This window comes from Cicer arietinum, chromosome 8 (genome assembly GCF_000331145.2).
Source record: "Cicer arietinum cultivar CDC Frontier isolate Library 1 chromosome 8, Cicar.CDCFrontier_v2.0, whole genome shotgun sequence".
Taxonomy (NCBI): domain Eukaryota; kingdom Viridiplantae; phylum Streptophyta; class Magnoliopsida; order Fabales; family Fabaceae; genus Cicer; species Cicer arietinum.
In genome coordinates this window covers 43,173-62,749 of record NC_021167.2, presented here as the reverse complement: position 1 = coordinate 62,749, position 19,577 = coordinate 43,173, and the positions used below count along the sequence as shown (strand labels likewise).

At 32.3% G+C, this 19,577-nt stretch overlaps 1 protein-coding gene across 1 annotated transcript; it reads right to left on the bottom strand.

The window, feature by feature from the left end:
- Positions 1-4,226: 4,226 nt before the first annotated feature.
- On the bottom strand, positions 4,227-17,635 carry LOC101512264 (chaperone protein dnaJ 10). The gene is made up of 10 exons (XM_004511217.4): positions 17,178-17,635; positions 16,627-16,686; positions 15,601-15,683; positions 15,275-15,434; positions 14,248-14,377; positions 11,953-12,111; positions 5,128-5,336; positions 4,985-5,065; positions 4,733-4,891; positions 4,227-4,595 (listed from the first exon to the last, which is right to left on the bottom strand). Exons 1-10 carry the CDS (start codon positions 17,262-17,264, stop codon positions 4,485-4,487), a joined length of 1,239 nt encoding a protein of 412 aa, XP_004511274.1. The 5' UTR covers positions 17,265-17,635; the 3' UTR covers positions 4,227-4,484.
- Between the last annotated feature and the right edge of the window lie 1,942 nt (positions 17,636-19,577).

The window sequence follows — 19,577 nt, the reverse complement described above, 5'->3', positions numbered from 1 at the left end:
AATAATAAGTAAGTCATTTTTGTCTGTTTTCTTACATAATGTAGTGACGATTTTTCCTCTTAAGAATCCATTTTTTATCAAGAATGAACTTAATCGTTCATACCAGGCTCTTGGTGCTTGTTTTAAGCCATATAGAGCTTTGGTAAGTTTGAAAACATGATTTTGTTTTGATTGATTTTCAAAACCCGGGGGCTATTTCACATAAACTTGTTCATTTAATAATCCGTTTAAAAATGCACTTTTAACGTCCATTTGAAACAATTTAATAAGCTTATGAGATGCATATGAAAGAAGTATATGAATAGCTTCTAACCTTGCAACAAGAGCAAAGGTTTCATCATAATCTATACCTTCTTGTTGATTGTAGCCTTGAGCTACTAATCTTGCTTTGTTCCTGATAACCTTACCTTTTTCATCTATTTTATTTATGAAGACTTATCGTGTACCAATGATTGTTTGATCTAATGGATCAGGTACTAGTGTCCAGACTTCATTTTTTTTCAAATTGCAGTAGTTCTTCCTTCATAGCATATATCCAAGATTGATCAATGATGGCTTCTTTAATTGATTATGGTTCAATTTAGGATATCATTGTCATGTTGTTTTCATCATTCTTGAATGATTTTCCTGTTCGAATCTCATTAGTCGTGTCTCCAATAATTTGTGTTTGAGAATGATCTTCAATCGTTCTCCAGCTTTTTGGTGGAGAATGAAACGAAGATTGTTTATCAATCTCTGTTTTCTGCAAACTGTTTTGCTGCTGTAACTCGATTGGAGTTTCTTCTTCCTCATCTTTTTTACTTAAATCTAAGTCATCAAACTCATCAAATAATATGTGCATACTTATTTCTACAACATTAGTTCTTAGATTAAATACCCTATATCCTTTAGAATCAGTTGAATAACCAAGAAAGATTGTTTTATCAGATTTTGCATCAAATTTTCCAATTATATCTTTGTTGTTTAAAATATAACAATAACAACCAAAAATACGAAAGTAAGAAATGTTTGGTTTTCTATTTTTCCAGATTTCATATGGTGTTTTGTTGATGATCTTTCTTATGGATACACGATTTAAGATATAGCAAGATGTGTTTATGGCTTCAGCCCAAAAATACCTTTCAACGTTGGATTCTTCCAAAATGGTTCTTGTCATTTCTTGTAATATTCTATTTTTTTCGTTCAACAACTTCATTTTGTTGTGGAGTTCTTGCACATGGAAGATTATGAGAAATGCCAAGTTCATCAAAGAAGGTTTTAAACGAAGCATTTATGAATTCTCCTCCATGATCACTTCTTACAGAAATGGTGTTGGATTCTTTTTCATTTTGTACTTTCTTGCAAAATATTGTAAATGCGTCAAATGCATCGTCTTTTTGTTTTAAAAATAGCACACAAGTAAATCTTGAGAAATCATCAACAATAACGAAACCATATTTCATTCCTCCTAGACTTGTTGTTTTGACTGGCTCAAAAAGATCTATGTGAAGTAATTCAAGAGTTCTTTTTGTGGTTACAAAATCTTTTGAATGAAAGCTACTCTTGACTTGTTTTCCTTTTGCACATGCTTCACATATTTTATCTTTTTCAAAATTGAGTTTGGGTAATCCTCCAACAAGATCTAATTTTGAGATGTTTGAGATTGTTTTCATACTAATATGACCAGCTTTTTTATGCCATATCCATTTGTCTTTATTGATTGATATAAAGCATGACTCGTCTGGTAGTTCTTCAAGATACAAAACATACAAATTTTTCTTTCGATTTCGAGAAAACAAAGTTTCTCCAATTTCAGTTTTTCTGATTTCACATTCTTTGGGTTTGAAAATAACTTTACATCCATTGTCACATAGCTGACTTATGCTTAACAGATTGTGTTTTAAACCTTCAACATATTGAACATCAGTTATTTGAGCAGAGTTTGTCTTACCAATGGTTCCTTTACCTTTAATCTGAGCTTGGTTGTTATTTCCAAAAGTAATCGATCCTCGATCATTCTTGATGAATGTTAGAAAGCAGCATTTATCTCCTGTCATGTGTCTTGAACAACCATTGTCCAATGCTTTCTCTTTATATTTGGAAATCCAACTTGCATATGATGTTAGTTCAACCTTATGTACCCACATTGTTTTGGGTCCTTGCGAGTTAGTTTTAAAATTTTGTTTCTTTTTAAAATAACACATCGTTTTTTCATTATTGTTTTTGAAACAAACTAAACATTTAACTATTGATTTTGAAATTGATTTGATACTCTGTATTTCAAAAGATTGTAAACTTGATTTTGAGACAATTTCAGATTGTTCTCATTTTCCAGTTTTTCTGGAGAAGGTTCAACTTTCGTTTTGGAACTTTCTCCGTTTTGAGAACAGTTTGGAGAATGTTATCCTTTTTGCAGTTTTACTAATACTGTCTTGGCATAAAGATAAACTTTTTTAATCAAGCTCTTACTTTTAATCTTTTCATCTCTTTTTCTGAAATAGCAAACAAATTCCAGATGTCCAAGTTTTTTACAATATGAGCATCTAGTTTTACATTTTTCTTCCTTTCTTTCTTGAACAATTTTTTTTCCATACAACTTTGTTTTTTGAGTTTGATTAAAACCAAGACCAGCTTTATCAAAGATTCGTATTTGAGATCCCATAATTTCTATCCTCTTATATAACATATGTTTTAATAACTCCGATTCTAAATTCACTCATAAATAGTCAACAAATTGTACATTTGTATATTTATATTTCTATTCTCTTACATAAGATTTGTCTTAATAACTCCGAACATTTGTATATTTATATTTTTATTCTCTTATATAAGATTTGTCTTAATAACTCCGATTTTAAATTCTCTCATAAATAGTTGTTGTCCGTCCTAATAATTTTGATTCTAAGTTGTCTAATAAATAGTGTTGCCACACAGTTATATTAAATAAAAAATATTAATTTATTTAAGTAAATATAAAATTTATTTAGGGTTTCTTAGCTATGAATTCAATTAAATTTCCAGACCAGAAAAAATAATAATTTATTTAAGAAAATATAAAATTTATGTAAGAATTAAAGAAACAATTCATTCATTCATTGAAAGTAATGGTTTTTCAAACTTCAAACACTATTTTATCAAATTTAAAAACTACTATACTATACATTTTATATTCTAAATTTATTATTAACATGCAAATTCAAAGATAAAAGATATTCGTAGTTTTTATGTGTATTGTAATTTTTTTTTTGTAATGAGAAAATTATTTTTCTTTAATATTTTGTGAGTAGTACTAAAATGAAAAATATTTTGCATCAAAATTTATATGAATTCTTAAATGTCATGTATTTCGTATAAACAACATAGGTTGAATAATAAAAATAAAAATTTATTATTAACTTACTTACTCATCTTTATATTTACTAATTTCTTATTTTATATATGTCCATGTCCATTATTTTAAAAATTCTTATTTTATCTGATCTAATTATTATTGTTTTTATTTGTTTAAAATTAAAAGTATTGTTTTATAATAGATTTTTTAGAAAGAAAAAAAAAATTTGTGAAATTCAAAAAATAAGACATCATTTAAGTAAGATTAAGGAGTGGCGTTAAAGTCATACTTTTCATCAATAACATTGAACGAATAAGAAAGTAATTTTTAAGTTAAGTTAGAATTAGATTTTTTTTATTGTAATTTTTTTTTAAGTCAACTTATTTTTTTAATATCAATAAAATTTATGAAATTTGATATATATATATATATATATATATAAACTAATATAATAATTTATTTATTAAAATCGTTGTTTTCGTACGACGCACGGGTTACAAACTAGTTTATCATAAATGCAATGTAGCCCCTTGGCGCACAGGCCATGGGCACAGTACCATTAGATTTTTTATATTTAATTAATGCCATGTATTAATAGTGAATTACTAAATTATTATATTTATTAATTAAATCAACTAAATAATTTAAATAATATAAAAATAAAATGAGATTTCTTGCTTCTCACTTCCGCTCCAACCAACGAGAGATAACGGCACATCTTTCTATTTTCTTTTTTTATACCAAACAACACATCAAATCAATTATATTTATCACACTTTTCTCTTTTCTCCACTCTTTTTCATCTCTTCTCACTTCCTCCTTACAGCTAATATGCCCGAAATGATTTTTTTTTTTTACAAAACCGTTAAATTAGTTAGTACACGAATGCAGTCTAAAATAGGAATACCACTATCCCTGAAAAACAAACACAAAGGGATTAGATAAACCTACGTGCAAACACCCCAGTAAAATACATAATTCGAGTTACAATGCTACCTTCAAACTATCATCCCTCATCTATGCATAGAATTATTAAAATTAAACATGCATAATAACCACACTGCACAATGCGGCAGACCAGATGCGGTCTTCAGCACACATTTTTAAATACATATTCAACAAAATAACACAAGATCAATACGTACAGAAAAGAACATGGCATCAAACCCCATCATCAATCCTTGCTGGTTGGTGCAGGTCTGTGGGCACCCGGGGGGGCAGTTGGCCTAGGGAAATTGTAGTCAAATTGCATACCTGCAAAGTGCGGGGCTTCCACATAGGGACTCTATATCCATTTGTATCAAAACACATAAACTTACATTAATTTCATAGATATAGCAAGAAAGGTTTAAATTGTTTAAAAATGAATGAATATGGCTGGAAGAAAAAATAGATGATAGATGTCGACTAGAAATAGTGCACCTGCGATGCAAATGCAGCATGAGTTGAAGAATCAGGACTTGAAGATTTGGGTGATGTACTAGGAGAACAAGCATCATTGCTATTTTCACTTCCATTCAATTTATGTACTGCTTTGTTTAGTATATTTTCATTCTCACTCCCATTGGCTGTCTTAACCCTCTACATTCAAATCGAGTTAAAAACATTTCATCATCAGTATACACAACACTCTGTTGCTAACAATTACATTAAGAGCAGGGAAGAAAATACTACCTGGAAGATTTTACCAAGAGTTTTCAACCCTTTTGCTCTTGCACGTAGCTCTTCTTTCTTGATGCTGCTGTCTTGAAGAACCTAAAGTGAAACACACAAATTAAAAAACACCAAGCCCTAAAATCTACAATAAGCTATCTAACAATTTGACATTGGAGTAGCAAAAACAAATATTTGTGACACACACGAGAAAGAGTGGCCTCAATGTCAGCCACATTAAGCTTCCACAGAGAGTCAATCATTAATTTCTTGTGAGATTGCATGTATTCTTCAAGCTCTTCTTCGGTGTAGTTCCCTTCAGAACTGAGTTGCCTTTTCATATCCTCCTGCAGTTGGATCAAAGCAATTGCCCCTTGAACCATAAAGAAAAGCTATTTGTCAGTACAAACTTTTACTTACACAACAGCAATTCATGTTTGGAAGCCAGAGTCAATATGAATAAATAATTAGTGTCGACTTTTATTTCAGTTTATATATGCCTCAACCAAACCTTCCCAACAAATTGGACAGTGTTTGAACTTAGAGAATGAACACACACACATTCACTTGCACACTAACATTTGTGTATATTGGATTAATGAGATAACTGAAATTGTGCTGAATAATACTCCATGTATTTCAGGTAGGTATTTATACAATGCTATTAGTCACACTCATCGACATATTAACTAACTAACAGCATACACAAGTCAGTTATAACTACCCTCCCTCATTAAATTGGTTTACACACTTTAACACTCACCTTTAAGGCTTAAGTCAATGTCACTAAATGAAATTACACTTAGCATATCCCTCATATCCTTGAATTTGTCAACTTGTAGTGGATTTTTCATAACATTGGCAGCCTGCAGATCTATCTTACAGTATGTGAGATTGACCTTCCCTTTGCCTACTGGTCATGAAGATAATTTAAACTGTGTCTATGTGCTTACTTCCCGCATGAGCTATGGGATTTTTAGCAAGGTATATAGCTAATTTATTGTCTACCAATAGTTCCACAGCTCCTCCATCACGCACTCCAATCTCCTTCGGTAATTTTTGCAGCCAAATAGTTTGACAGGCTGCATTGCATGTTGCAATGTACTCTACTTCACATGATGAAAGTGCTACTACATTTTGCTTCTTTGAACACCATAAAATTTGTGCTTCAAGAAACTTGAACACATCCCATTGTGCTCCTTTTCTCCACTTTATCTCCACACCAATCGGAATCAGTGTTTCCCATTGCTATTGCTGGAATTTTGAGAATTTGGAAACAACCCACCAAAATCCATTGTTCCTTGTAAATATCTCAATTCTCTTAGCTGCCAACATGTGGGACTACTTAGGTTCCTGCTTAAATCTACTCACCAATCTCGCACTGAATGTGATATCAGGTCTGGTATTACATACATACCTTAAACAACCAGCTATTTGTATGTATAAGGTGTTGTCCCTAATTCATACTTGCCACCATTGGAGTACATTCTGAATTACAGTTCAACATATTCAACCTCTTGAATACATTTGTCACATATTTATGTTGGTGGATAATCATTCCCATGCTTGTTTCAACAAATTCGGAGCCATGAAAGTATCTTAATTCACCCAAGTCTGTCATTTCAAACTCAATTTTCATCTTTTTAAGCCTTTCAATTTCATACTGAAATCGTCTCCCTGTACTCCCTTCACATATATTCCATGTTCAACAGTGCACATTGAATATTGTTGAAAGTGTGAGATTTTAGAGAAAAGGAGGAGAGAAAATAATAAAGGTTTGAATATTATTGATAATAGCTTAATGCTTACTTTTTTACAAAAGACTCAATACTAATTTCTATTTATAGAGAAACATAGACTCAATCCTAAATAAGGAATAAATCATAATAATAATGAAAGATATTCTAAGATATCTCTATAATTATAAATTGATCATAAGAAATAATTTAAGATACTCTAATATAATATAAAAGATATTATAAGATATTATAAGATATTTTCTAATATTCTAACACTCCCCCTCAAGCTAAAGCTTACTAAGCTTTAGCTTGCTACAAGAAAACAATGTTTTGCTCCACAAAATAATTAAAAAGATGGAGAGGCAACTCAGGGATGCATGTGAAGTCGGAGAGAATTGCTATAAATATAGCCTAGCCAGATAGTCTGATTGATCATCAGCCTGAGAGAAATTCATGGCAGACAATTGAACAAAGCAAACTCCGTTCTTCTAAAAAACTGCATTTGGAAGCTTCAAACTAATAATAATGGAGACTCAAAATATTTAAACTTGAATCTGCCTCAAGGAGAAAGAGGTGTGCTTCAAGGAGAGAAAGGCAAAGCCAGTGCATCTGGGACAAATTGTCAAGGTAAAGTAAGTCATGAAAATAAAAGACACCGTTAGAATAACCACCAACGGAAGAAGTCGTCACTAATATAATTCATATGTGGAAGAGACACCACCGAAATGATCATCGGTGGGAAGAGAAGCCATTGTTATAATATATTAGTAAGAACTAAATTGCATGACAAACATCAAAGAATAAGCAGCGCGACTCTAACGAAACGAAGTCGTGATCAATCAACGGAATAAGAAAATGCGTCCAAAACTAGAGAGATAACGGTTGTTTGAACAATAACATATATTTTCGTTGATCAAAATTGGATAGTAAGGGCAGATCTGGAACCATCGAAGAGAGAATAATCGTGCACCAAGAAGAATCCCATCAGTTGAATTGCAAATCTTCCAAACCTGTCAGCTAAGAGCCCACTCATAAGGGCTGCAACAGCTGCCACGACAAAGGCTTGAGAGTTTCCTCCACCAAAAATCGGATCCCTTCTACTAGCAAGTGACTTGTGAGTAAAATCATACATCTGCAATATCTTATTATCCCGAAAACTATAAGCACGATCCATTTGTTCCAAACACCTTTCAACAGGGTAATCCCCAAATTTCCCACATGGTTTACACCCCCACAAAATGAGTCACAAGTAGCCACCTATGATCACCAAAACCAGGATGATAATTCTCAATCATCTCTTCATAACGATCAACCAAAATCCCCTAATAACCATGCAAATAATAATGATTCTCAAATTAAACTTTACCACCCCATTGTTCTTTTTAGCTCGGTTGGTTAAAGCGCCAAACCCTAATGGGTTGTGGAAAAGTTTATAGAACCCTAATAATTTTTATTTTTATTTTTTGAGCAGTGAACAGTACCGCGCGATGAACAGTACTACGACTGATCTGCTGAAAATAAACGAAAAGCTAAAAGAAGGGGTAAACCAGAATTGGGACACGGTTTACCGAAAAAATTTCACTGAATATTGAAATGTTAGAAAAGAGAAACTATAATTATATTCCCTAATTGTTGGGAACTCGACAGCGGAATAGAGGCGGGATCGTTCAAGGAGGATCGAAATAGGCTCTAGATACCATGTTGAAAGTGTGAGATTTTAGAGAAAAGGAGGAGAAAAAATAATAAGGGTTTGAATATTATTGATAATAGCTTAATGCTTACTTTTTTACAAAAGACTCAATACTAATCTCTATTTATAGAAAAACATAGACTCAATCCTAAATAAGGAATAAATCATAATAATAATGAAAGATATTCTAAGATATCTCTATAATTATAAATTGATCCTAAGAAATAATTTAAGATATTCTAATATAATATAAAAGATATTATAAGATATTTTCTAATATTCTAACAAATATCCTATTTGATTGAATAAGGAATTGGCCAGTTCTCTTGTTGCAAGCTCACGGAGCTTGTTTCAATCCATACAAGGTCTTATTAAGCTCGAGTACTTTGTCTTCTTTTTCCTTTGCTAAGAATCGTGGTGGTTGTTCAACATAAACGTCCTCCTCAAGACAACCATTTAAAAATGCTGACTTGACAGTAGGTTAATACATCTTCCACTTTCTGAAGTTTGCTAGAGCCACCACTAATCTAACTGTTTTAATTATTGTAACTGGTGCAAATATTTCAGTGTAGTCTATCCCAGGTTTTTGTAGGAATCCCTTTGCTGCCTATCGCTTGCCTTGTGCTTGGCAATTGACCTATTTGGTAAATACTTCACCTTATATACCCACTTAATTGCTACAGGCTTTCCGTTTCTTGGTAAATCCACCAATTTCCAGGTTTTATTTCTCTCTACTGAACTTATCTCCTCCACACTTGTGCATCTTCCTAATTGATAGGTTCAACATCAACAAATGCTAGAAGCACTACATCTCCTTCTGGTGTAATTAGGTGGTCAGGTATCACTTCACAATCATTGAGTCTTGCTAGTTGGATTCCGTTTCTTTGAGGTCTTGCTCTAATATTTGAATTAGCTACTTCTTGATTAACTTCCCCTTCACTTAGTTGATCCACTTCAAACTCAATTTCTATTGTATTTGATGGCTTGCCATTGATTTCTTCCTTCTAACTACAACTCCTTCTCATTCACTACCACATCTCTACTTATCACAATCTTTTTAGTAATTGGATTGTAGAGAGTCTATAGGACCTTGTTGAATGATACCCTACAAGTATCATTGGTTCACTCTTGTATTTCAATTTCTTTCTTCTTTGATGTCCATACTTCCTTAAAAACCTTATCCAATCTCTTGGTTGAACTTTGATTTAGAACATAGCATGCAATGGTCACTGCTTCAACCTAAAAACAATGTGGTAGACTATTTTCTTTCAACATGCTCCTAACAATATTCATAGTTTTTCTATTTCTTCTTTTAGCAAGTCCATTGTGTTGCGATATATAGGGAGCAGTTATTTTATGTTGAATTCCCATGGGATCACAAAACTCTTCAAATTCTTTGGATGTGCAGTCATAAGGATTTTGACGTGTTTTCTGATTGCTTTTCAATCATCACTTTAAATTTCTTAAAGACATTAGACACTTCATCTTTTGTCTTAATAAGAAATATCCACGTCATTCTGCTATATTCATCTACAAATGAAACAAAATATTTATTGCCTCCTAGTGATAGTGTGTCAAAAAGACAACATCTAAATAAAATAATTCTATCCTGCACTTTGCACTCATTGGAATGTAAGACACAAAGGATTTTTTGGATTGCTTACAGATCAAGCAATTATGGCACATGCTTGCAGCAACTCTTCAGTATTGGTTGTTGCCATTAGCAAATAGGCTCATAATCATCTTCATCATGTGCCATGTTTGCCGCTTCCGCTGATTTTCTTGGTACACTCTAGCCAAAACAATCATCTGCAACGTGACCAATTTCTAATAATTATAGCATTGAATTTTCTTTTTATTGAACTTCTTCTTACCATTTTTCTCTTGGCCGCCCCTTCTTGATGATGATTCTAGTTGATCAGAATCATTGCTGGCTTGATATTGACCACGATTGTTTCCACTTTTGTACTTTTTCTCTTTCTTTTTTCCTTTCTATCACTTCAATTTTCCATTTCCTCCTTTCTTGGCAATTTGAGCCAGCATGGCCTGTTCAGTTGCACGTTGTTTGTTTCTATCTAACACTCTTTGTTCATGTGCTTCTAAAGAACTCTGTAACTCTTCAATCTTCACTGCGGTTAGATCACTAGATTCTTCTATGGCTACCATAATGTAATCAAATTCAGATATTAGGGTTCACGTCGCCTTTGCAGCCACCATTTGATCTTCAATTGATTCTCCACAACTCTTCATCTGATTTGTCAACAGTGTGATTCGATTGAAGTATTCAGCTACTTTCCATTTGACTCCACCTACATTAATTTGAATTGTCTTCGCAACATTTGAAGACGCTTTCTTGAGTTTGTCACCGTCAGCATGACTTTTTTCAAGAATATCCCAAGCTTCTTTAGCTGTTGATACCTTCACAGTTTTCTCAAAGTTCATTGTATCCACACATTAACGAGTGAAGAACAACACCTCGTAATCTTTCTTTTTCATCTCTTTATGCACTGTTTTTTGAGCTTCAGTTGCACCACTTCCCCAGTTCTTGTACGCCATTTCCCCCCACTTCAATTACATCTTGAAAATAAAAATCACTTTCATTTGAGTTTTCCATCTTTAGTTTCTTGACTTTTATTAGTATTTCAATGTATGTTTTGATTAAGAATTTAAGAGTAAGACTTGTGGATTTTTAATGCTATTTATGAATGTTTCAGAGTTTGAATAATTTGTTAATTTTGCATTAAATATGTCTATATAGTATTCTTCATGTAATTTGTCCAATAAATAGCAGTCATCCCATGCCTATCCCGAAACACTATCCCACTTCTGGGGTTAGCCGCGATGCACCACTATCTAGGATTAACTAACTACCTAGAACTTGATACAAAAGACTATTTCAAAAGTCTAACCCTTATTATACTAAAACTCAAAACCTTAAATAGAAAAATCAATAGACAAATCACAACACTAAGAAATATGAAAACTGAAATATGAAAACTGATCTAAATAGATAATCTAAGATAATGAATGGATATACTCTAAAGATATTATAAGATATTTTCACATATTCTAACAGATGTTATACCAACTTTCTCACACTTTCACGGCACTCATCCATTGGAAAATTCTCATCTTCTCAGCCCTAGACCTATTTTTCTGTTGGCATTTCAGTGTTCAGTATTCAATCCCGTACAACAAAGCAGTGATGACTAGAGAGCATAAATCTACCCCTTGATATTGATAAATCAACATTAATAAAGCACTGCTTAAAGAAATTCAGAAAACGTAGAATACATAAATTCAATAGAGGGGGAAAGGTCAATATTTTCTTGAAACTGAAAAAGCAAAGTGCATCAGAGAACAGGAAAAAAGTGCATTCCACTCAAAGCAAATATACCAAATGTCAATTTGATCCACACACGCCTCAAGAAACATGCAATATGGAAAATAAAAGGAGTGAGATTTTTTTTTATATGAAAGCTAACTCAGGAAATTAGAATCAAGAAAACATAAGACAGCCATGAAAGGCTTTCAAGTTGCCAAGTACAAAGTTTGGTCACCTGTTGCTGCTGTTACTTGGGATTTGATGAAGTGCCCTTTGTTTCTAAACCACTCCGCAATAAAAGGCACACCCAAATAAATAGCTTTCTTCCCTAGCTCTTTTGCTGCCTGCCTTGCGTATATGTAGCCAATGGTATTCAACATGTCAACCCCATAAGCTGTATAATGACATATAATATACTCAGAAAAAGTACCTTTGTTACAATCCTACAACTGAGAGGTAGGTTGATATTTTTCAATACAACTATTCAAATACTTAAGATAAGGTAAAGGATTTTCCATGTCATGTAAAGGCAATCTGTAAACCATATCATGATTTTTTAAACATGAGAACTATTAATTCAATGAGTTTTTACAAGTTACAACCATAGGTTGATATTCGTGATGAGAAAAACACTCGTATGAGTTGTAACCGTGCATTCTTGTAGGGCCCGTTTGATGGTCGGAGGCAGGATATGATAAGTTTATCCTATTTTACTCTAATTTGTTTTTTGATGCACCAATCTTATATGATACAGTAATTAAAATTTTTAAATATATTCTGCTTCAACCTTATTTTCTAATCCTTAGTTTAAAGTGAGTTAAAATAATTGTTTTCAACCTGATAAAAGTTAAGAAATATTTTCTCATTTTTGCTCTTTCTTTCCTATTCACGTTTCTCTCTCCTTCTCCTCTCTCAACTTGTCGTGTTCCTCTCCATCCCCTCCCCACTAGCAAATAATTTTTTATTTTTTGATTTCCTGAAAGTTTTTGGTTGTTTTCGGTTTTATTTTATTCTACAACAGGACAAAGTTATTATTGTTTTCTGATTGTGTTCATATTGAAATTTCGAAAAAATAAACTTTGATTCAGAGGATTTTCGATTGTTTTTTTTTCATTTATATTTGCTCCTTTTCTCTATCATCTTTGATGTTTGAATTTTATATTAATTGTTTTTTACATTGATAAACAAGAATAAACTTTGATTGATGTTTCTAAAAAAATTGATTGAAAATAATAATTATTTTTCTCTGCCATGTATGTTATGTGCTATGATTTATTGATATTCTATTTTGTGTAGATGGATACTAATAATAATGTTGATACTTTTATAAATAGGTAAATATGAATTCGCAAGAACAAAATGATGCGATCCTATATCTAATGTTAGAGCAAATGTTTTTAGAGATGGTTAGACTTTGTTTAACAATTTTTATGATAGTGAGTTATTTTTCAATGTGGTTTCATAAAAATCACAGCATTAGAAATCGACTAATGGATAGAGAGGGATTAAGGGGAGAATTTTTAGAGAGTTTGATCAATCGAGATGATGTCGCATATGTTAATCAACTTCGCATGGATATTAAATAATTTTGACGGCTGTGTTCTCTTCTGTATTAAGAGTATATAAAATTACTTCATAAATTATTTACATTTTTTTTATCATTTTTTATTTATTTATAAAAAAAAAATACATGAATGTTATTTTGAAAAAAAAATTAAATAGATCATAAGGACAAATTTGTGATATTATCACAATATAAATCATATCATTTGGTTATCTGTTGTGTATCAAACACGGAATATGATAAAATTTATTTACGGGCCCGTTTGATGGACATGATAGGATAGAGACAAAATATGATAAGGAGTAGGATAGAGACATGATAGGATATGGATAAGATAATCAAATGATATGATTTGGTTATCCTGTCCATATCCTATCATGTCTCTATCCTATTCCTTATCATATTTTGTCTTTATCCTATCATGTCCATCAAACGGGCCTGTAATGTAATTTTATGGCAACAAAATGCATTCATGCTTGTTCCATGCATGTCTGGAATTATTCTTAGGCTAGATTGCATGGATATGAGTGCAGTACCAGTACTGAATACAAGACACGGGGAGTTTCAAAAGTTATCATTGATTGGAGGCAATACATAAAATAGATTAGATGAAACAAAGAAAATATGTAGACCCTATGGAATTTAAATTCCACATATATATTTGTAGATATCCATAAAAATATACAAGGGTTAGTCTTCCATAATTTACATCATCACAAATCAAAATAGAATTAGAAAATAAATATACAAAAATTAGGAAAAGAATGTACAATATATATCATATCGCGGGTGCGAACTGATACATACCCACAAAGCACCAACATGTACCCAAATAAAGTATCAAAATTTTATTTAAAAAAATAATTTTGCTACGTACTCAATACTTACCCATGTGTACCAGGTACAATATCAGATACGACATGAATTTTAGAATACCGATGTTTCAGAGTTCATAGGGCATCATACCTGCATTTGACAGCCGGGCTACTTCAGCCTCTGCATGACCAACAAAGTCTTCTTTGTTTCCTTGGACATACTGGTTGAGTCTACTTTTTAGTATCTCTGCAAGCCTTTCTTCTCTCTCCTTCTGAACGACCTGAAGGAAGAATGAATCTACTAAAATAGCAAAATAAAAGTCTGCACCTAATCCAAGGCACATATATCCCAATTCCCTCGAAACTCATGTGCCTTTGTTCAGGTTTTCTGCCAAGATGGACTTGCCCCTTCAGTGTTTGGGAGATATTTATCCTCATTGGCAACAAGTGTCAAGTATTGCAGGAAAGTGAAGATTAATGGGACCTAGAAAGAAGTTTTTACCCGTTGCTTGAAGCTGACTTATCAAGCTCCTGGCAATGGGATCTCGGGGAAGAGTTTTTTCCAACGGCTATTAAACATGAAGAAATTTAGAATAGTAGATTGCATTATTGCAAGTTGCAACCTTGAGGAAAATGATTTTAGGACGAATGTTGTTATGATAGTATAAAGGGGAATTGGTGTAGTAAGAATAGTTAGAGCAGTTAGTTAGTTAGATGAATATTTGTATAAACAGAAGGGTACTAGGATAGAGAGAAGGCATCTGAGTATTGTAAACATTTAGTAATAGAGCAGTGGCTCTCTTGTAGAATGGGAAACCCTGGAGGAAATTTATCTCTCCTACTCTCTAGCTCTCTCCTTCTCTTATTATTTCTCAATCTTTCACTTAAATAGTAATGTCTTTTCAATCTAGTTTTTCGGTTCATAACAGAACATTCCATTTGCTTGAGGAAAGTCGGGCAACGGTGTATTTTTAGTAGGTGTGATGATGACTATTTTGAAGATATGATGTTGTGTATATTATGATCATCACATTAAAACCCTGCTATTGTTAATTAATTTGTGAGATCTCTAGCCAATAAGAAAACAAAACACAAAGGCATAAGAGTTTTATTAGTCATGGCAATCATACAATAGTCATAGGAAAATACAGCTTCTGAGAAATATTATTTAGTTATACCCGCATTTTCTCTTGCAACTTTTTAGTATCAAATTGTTCCCCTTCAGTAAAAATGTCCATTGATGCCATTGATGCCATGGCTAACTGGCCTATATATTCCTCAAAAAGCTCACTACCAAAAAGCATTGCAAAGATTGCTGCAGGGTCAATAATGGCTTCACTGTAAAGAATGGAAGGACATAAAAAATCAGCACAGCAGAAATGCTTCTGCACTAAAGTACCGCAAGAGTGCTTAACAAGATTTAAAAACTCAACATCATATCACACTTGATATTTGAATAATTAAAATATTAAGAAGTCGAAAATGAATAAGAAAATGAACTAACGTTGAGATTCCTGATTTCCCATGTGCATCATAAGCGTGTCTTTGAGTTGGGTCACTCAGAACTTGGTAAGCCTCACCTAAAACCTGAGTATAAATTATAAAACACATGGGAAATAACTAGTGTCAACAAGATCTAATTATAACAGTACAATCTAAGCTATTGAGAAAAAGGTCTTTAAGACTTGAGGATATTACCTATTTTGTGAAGTCATGCTTCTACATGTATAGGCTGGGAAAATTGGCAATAGGAGATAACAGAAAAATATAAAACTCAATAACAGTAAAAGCATTTGGTGTTGTATATGTTCATATCTAACAGAGTAAATCCCAATAGTTGAATTCAATGACAGTTCAACTTATTGGTTTACATGCTATGCCACATTAACATGACTATGATCTCAATGATTGAGGTTACTGTCTTACTGACTTAATGGTCATCTTGCCAAGGAAAATAAATTGGTTGGTGTTAATTTGTTGGGTGGGGATTTACTTCCTTTAAGTGTAAGACTTGTACATTGATATTATTGAATAATTCTTGTAAGAAAGGAATGCTCTTTTCACCAACTAACAAGACAATCCAGGTCCAATGGTTCTCTATGCCTTTCAATGGTTCCATGATTCAACATTTATAACAGGTCTGGACACAATTTCAGGACTACAGATTTTCTATTAAAAAAAATGGGTCTGAAAATTGGCTGAAAATAGATGACATATTTGCAACACTAAATGCATGTATAATGTCATTACCAAATATGATAAACAACGGCAAAGGGCAGAGGGAGGGTGAGCAAACCTAGCAACAATTACAAAGATGGAAAAAGACCTTAAACCAACACGATTCAGAACAGCTGTAAGTCCTTAGTCAATTACAAGTAATTGGGATTCTCTTATGTGAATTCCTTTTAATAATCCAATTACACTCCTCAAGTCATTGCTTTGACTCAAGGGTCAAACCATATTTATGATTTATAATACAGCAAGGCCTTGAGAACGGAAGCTAATCCAAACTATAACATAACATTCTTGCCTGAAAATTTTGTGCAGCAAGAGGGTCATTTGGGTTTTTATCCGGATGCACTTGCCGGGCCTGCACACATAGGACAGGAGAGAAGAAATAAATAACATGATGGAACTACTTGGTCATATTTTATCATTTGGTAAAAAAAATTGCCAATAAATACAACAGAAGGCACTAGGAAGTTATTGTATTTCACATTTTCAAAGTTAGACTGTCATTGGCTGTATAAACATTTCAATTTAATTGTATATAAGCTAGCTTGTACTGCGTAGAGCAAGCACTCGGCGCGAGAAGACAACTCTTTTAAAACCCAGCAGAATCAACAGATCCGGCCATAGGGCATGCGCATCTGCTATATCCTGTCTAAATAAACGGGGAAATGGGATTAGACGGATCTACCGAGGTTTGAAATAGCTTGCCAAACAAAATAATCGTGTTTCTCTACGTAATACCGACTCTTAGGTCTAATAATTAATATATTCATTGCCTTTTTTCCCCCACACAAAACACAAATCAGGCAGAGAAACAAAGGATCTATCTATAAATTATTAAACTAGAACCTTCATGTAATAAGCTTTCTTAATCTCAGCTTCGGATGCCGTTGGACTGACACCCAGCACGTCATAGTATTCGGTCTCCTTCACCATCTCAAAGTGCAGTTGATTGATCTTTCCGATTAGCAAAAGTCTATAATTATTAGGTTTCCAGTAAACTGCGAAAGCAGGAAGACGAAAACACGGAAAGTGATACAAAAAGAAATAGCAGGGGAAATATGAATTATTCCAAGTCGATGACGTATCCTCGGCTCACAGAGCAAAAATCAAATGGCTGAGACGCGTAATAACTGTCTCGCCTGTTCTGGTTGGTGTGGGCTGCTGCAACCGCGCAATTCTATGATGTCACGGTGGTCCTTCTTTTTACCTTCACCCTAATAGATTAAAAAGTAACAGTTCTCGTGATTTGGTTGATCCTCATCCGAGCGATACTGTATGTGGAAGTGTAACCCCATTTCTTACCTGAAAACAAAAAGTGACTTTAATCATTTATTAGAGATTTAAAAAATTCGAAATCTCTTTTGTGTTTGTTGAACACAATATTTTTTTAAAAATTTAATTCAATTTAAATTTAAATATGTTTTTTACCTTTATAAATATACGATAATTTAATTTTAAATAGTGTGTAATCCGTGCGTCGCACTGTTATATTAATTTATATAATATAACAATTTGAATTAACATTGACATTCAATACATAATTTTATTGGCATTGACATTCAAGACATACTTTTATTGGCATTAAGACATAATTTGAATTTTATCATCGATTTAATTATATACACACAAAAAATAAAAATAACTTACAATAAATAAATCTAACCATAAAAAGAATGTCGCATACGTGTTTACAAATTGTTGAAAATTTATTTGTACACAACATTTTTTTTTTCTAAAATAACAATCTTCAATCTTTCTCACTCCTGAAATAGACACATAGAACTGATCATGGGTAAGTACAAGTCGCTTTAAATACAAACCAACTTGAAAAAGAGATTGACTTTGAATCTTATTTATGGTCATTGCAAAACACGACGACAATGAAAATAGTCTTATATAAAATTTAAATGAGAAAGTTGGATTAGATAGAACCAAATTCATCATTGGTATATAAATCTTATCACCGATATTTTTTCCCGTGATCATTGCTCCAATAATATTTGTACACAATTCATTTATGAGCAATCTTGTTCCATTACATAGTCCATCAATGTTTGTCAAAAGCATGATTGGAACGCTAATCTTTAATCTTAATCGATGATTTGGAATTCATGAATATTACATGTCATTCAAAAATTCAAGTGTAAACCAATCTCACTGCAGAGCACAATCTTCATCAGAAATGATAGTTGAGTCTGAACTAATGTATTCATTTTCCCCACTTGAAATTAATGATAAAACATATTCCTTAACACAAAAGAATTTTATTTTTTAAACACAACTGGGCACAATTGTACATACATATTTCTTACATTTTGGCCAAACAAACCTTTTAGATTTAATAACAACTCCTTTGGAGCCTACACATGTTTCATACCACAAACCATGTCCTATAAAAGAAGTAAAAATTATAAGCAAAAATACATGATTACCAAAACTAAAGGAACTGTAATAGATATGACATTGAAACTGTAAAAATTACATTTTGACAATCATTAAGTTCTTCTGTAGTCATGTGTTGGAAGAGACTTAAAAATTATTCTTCTAAACTCAAATGAGAAGTATCCTTCTTATAAGTCAATGGTTGAGTTGTCGAACCAAAGTTTATGCGAGTCTGTGATGATGATGTAGTTTAAAGTTAGTATTTCAATTAAAAAAATAAAATAATTGAATAAGTTTGTTAGTAGTACTTCTAGTTTACTTTTAACCTTACTTGAGTTTGAAAGAAACTGACTGAGGAATTTCAGAGTTGAATAAAAACTTAGTGCAATTCATTGCATTTTGTAATTGGCTTTAAACATTAAACATCTTCACTTTTAGAAATTGAGCAAGTACAACAACATTTTGATTATAACCGGATTGTAGATATACATTCAGTTCATCAACATATGATCCAAATAGTGCACATTAAATCCTTATACTACATAAAGAAAATAAAATTATTTAATAATTAATAGAGAAGGTTATTAAATACTGGAAAAAATTATATAGTATAAAAAGTCTCACCCATCTCACTCTAACTCAATAACTTTAAATTTTGTATCATTTCATAAACTCTGTCTTGTCCCACTCCAACTAAAACTCTCATGACATCTATTTTAAAAAAATAATAATGATTAAATTGTGAATAATTAAAATAAAAACAACAACATATTGAAATAAATTTACCAATCAAGTAATTCATGTCAACCTTTCGAATTTATGAGAATCAAATAAATGAGTACGGAGAGACTATGACCAAACTGA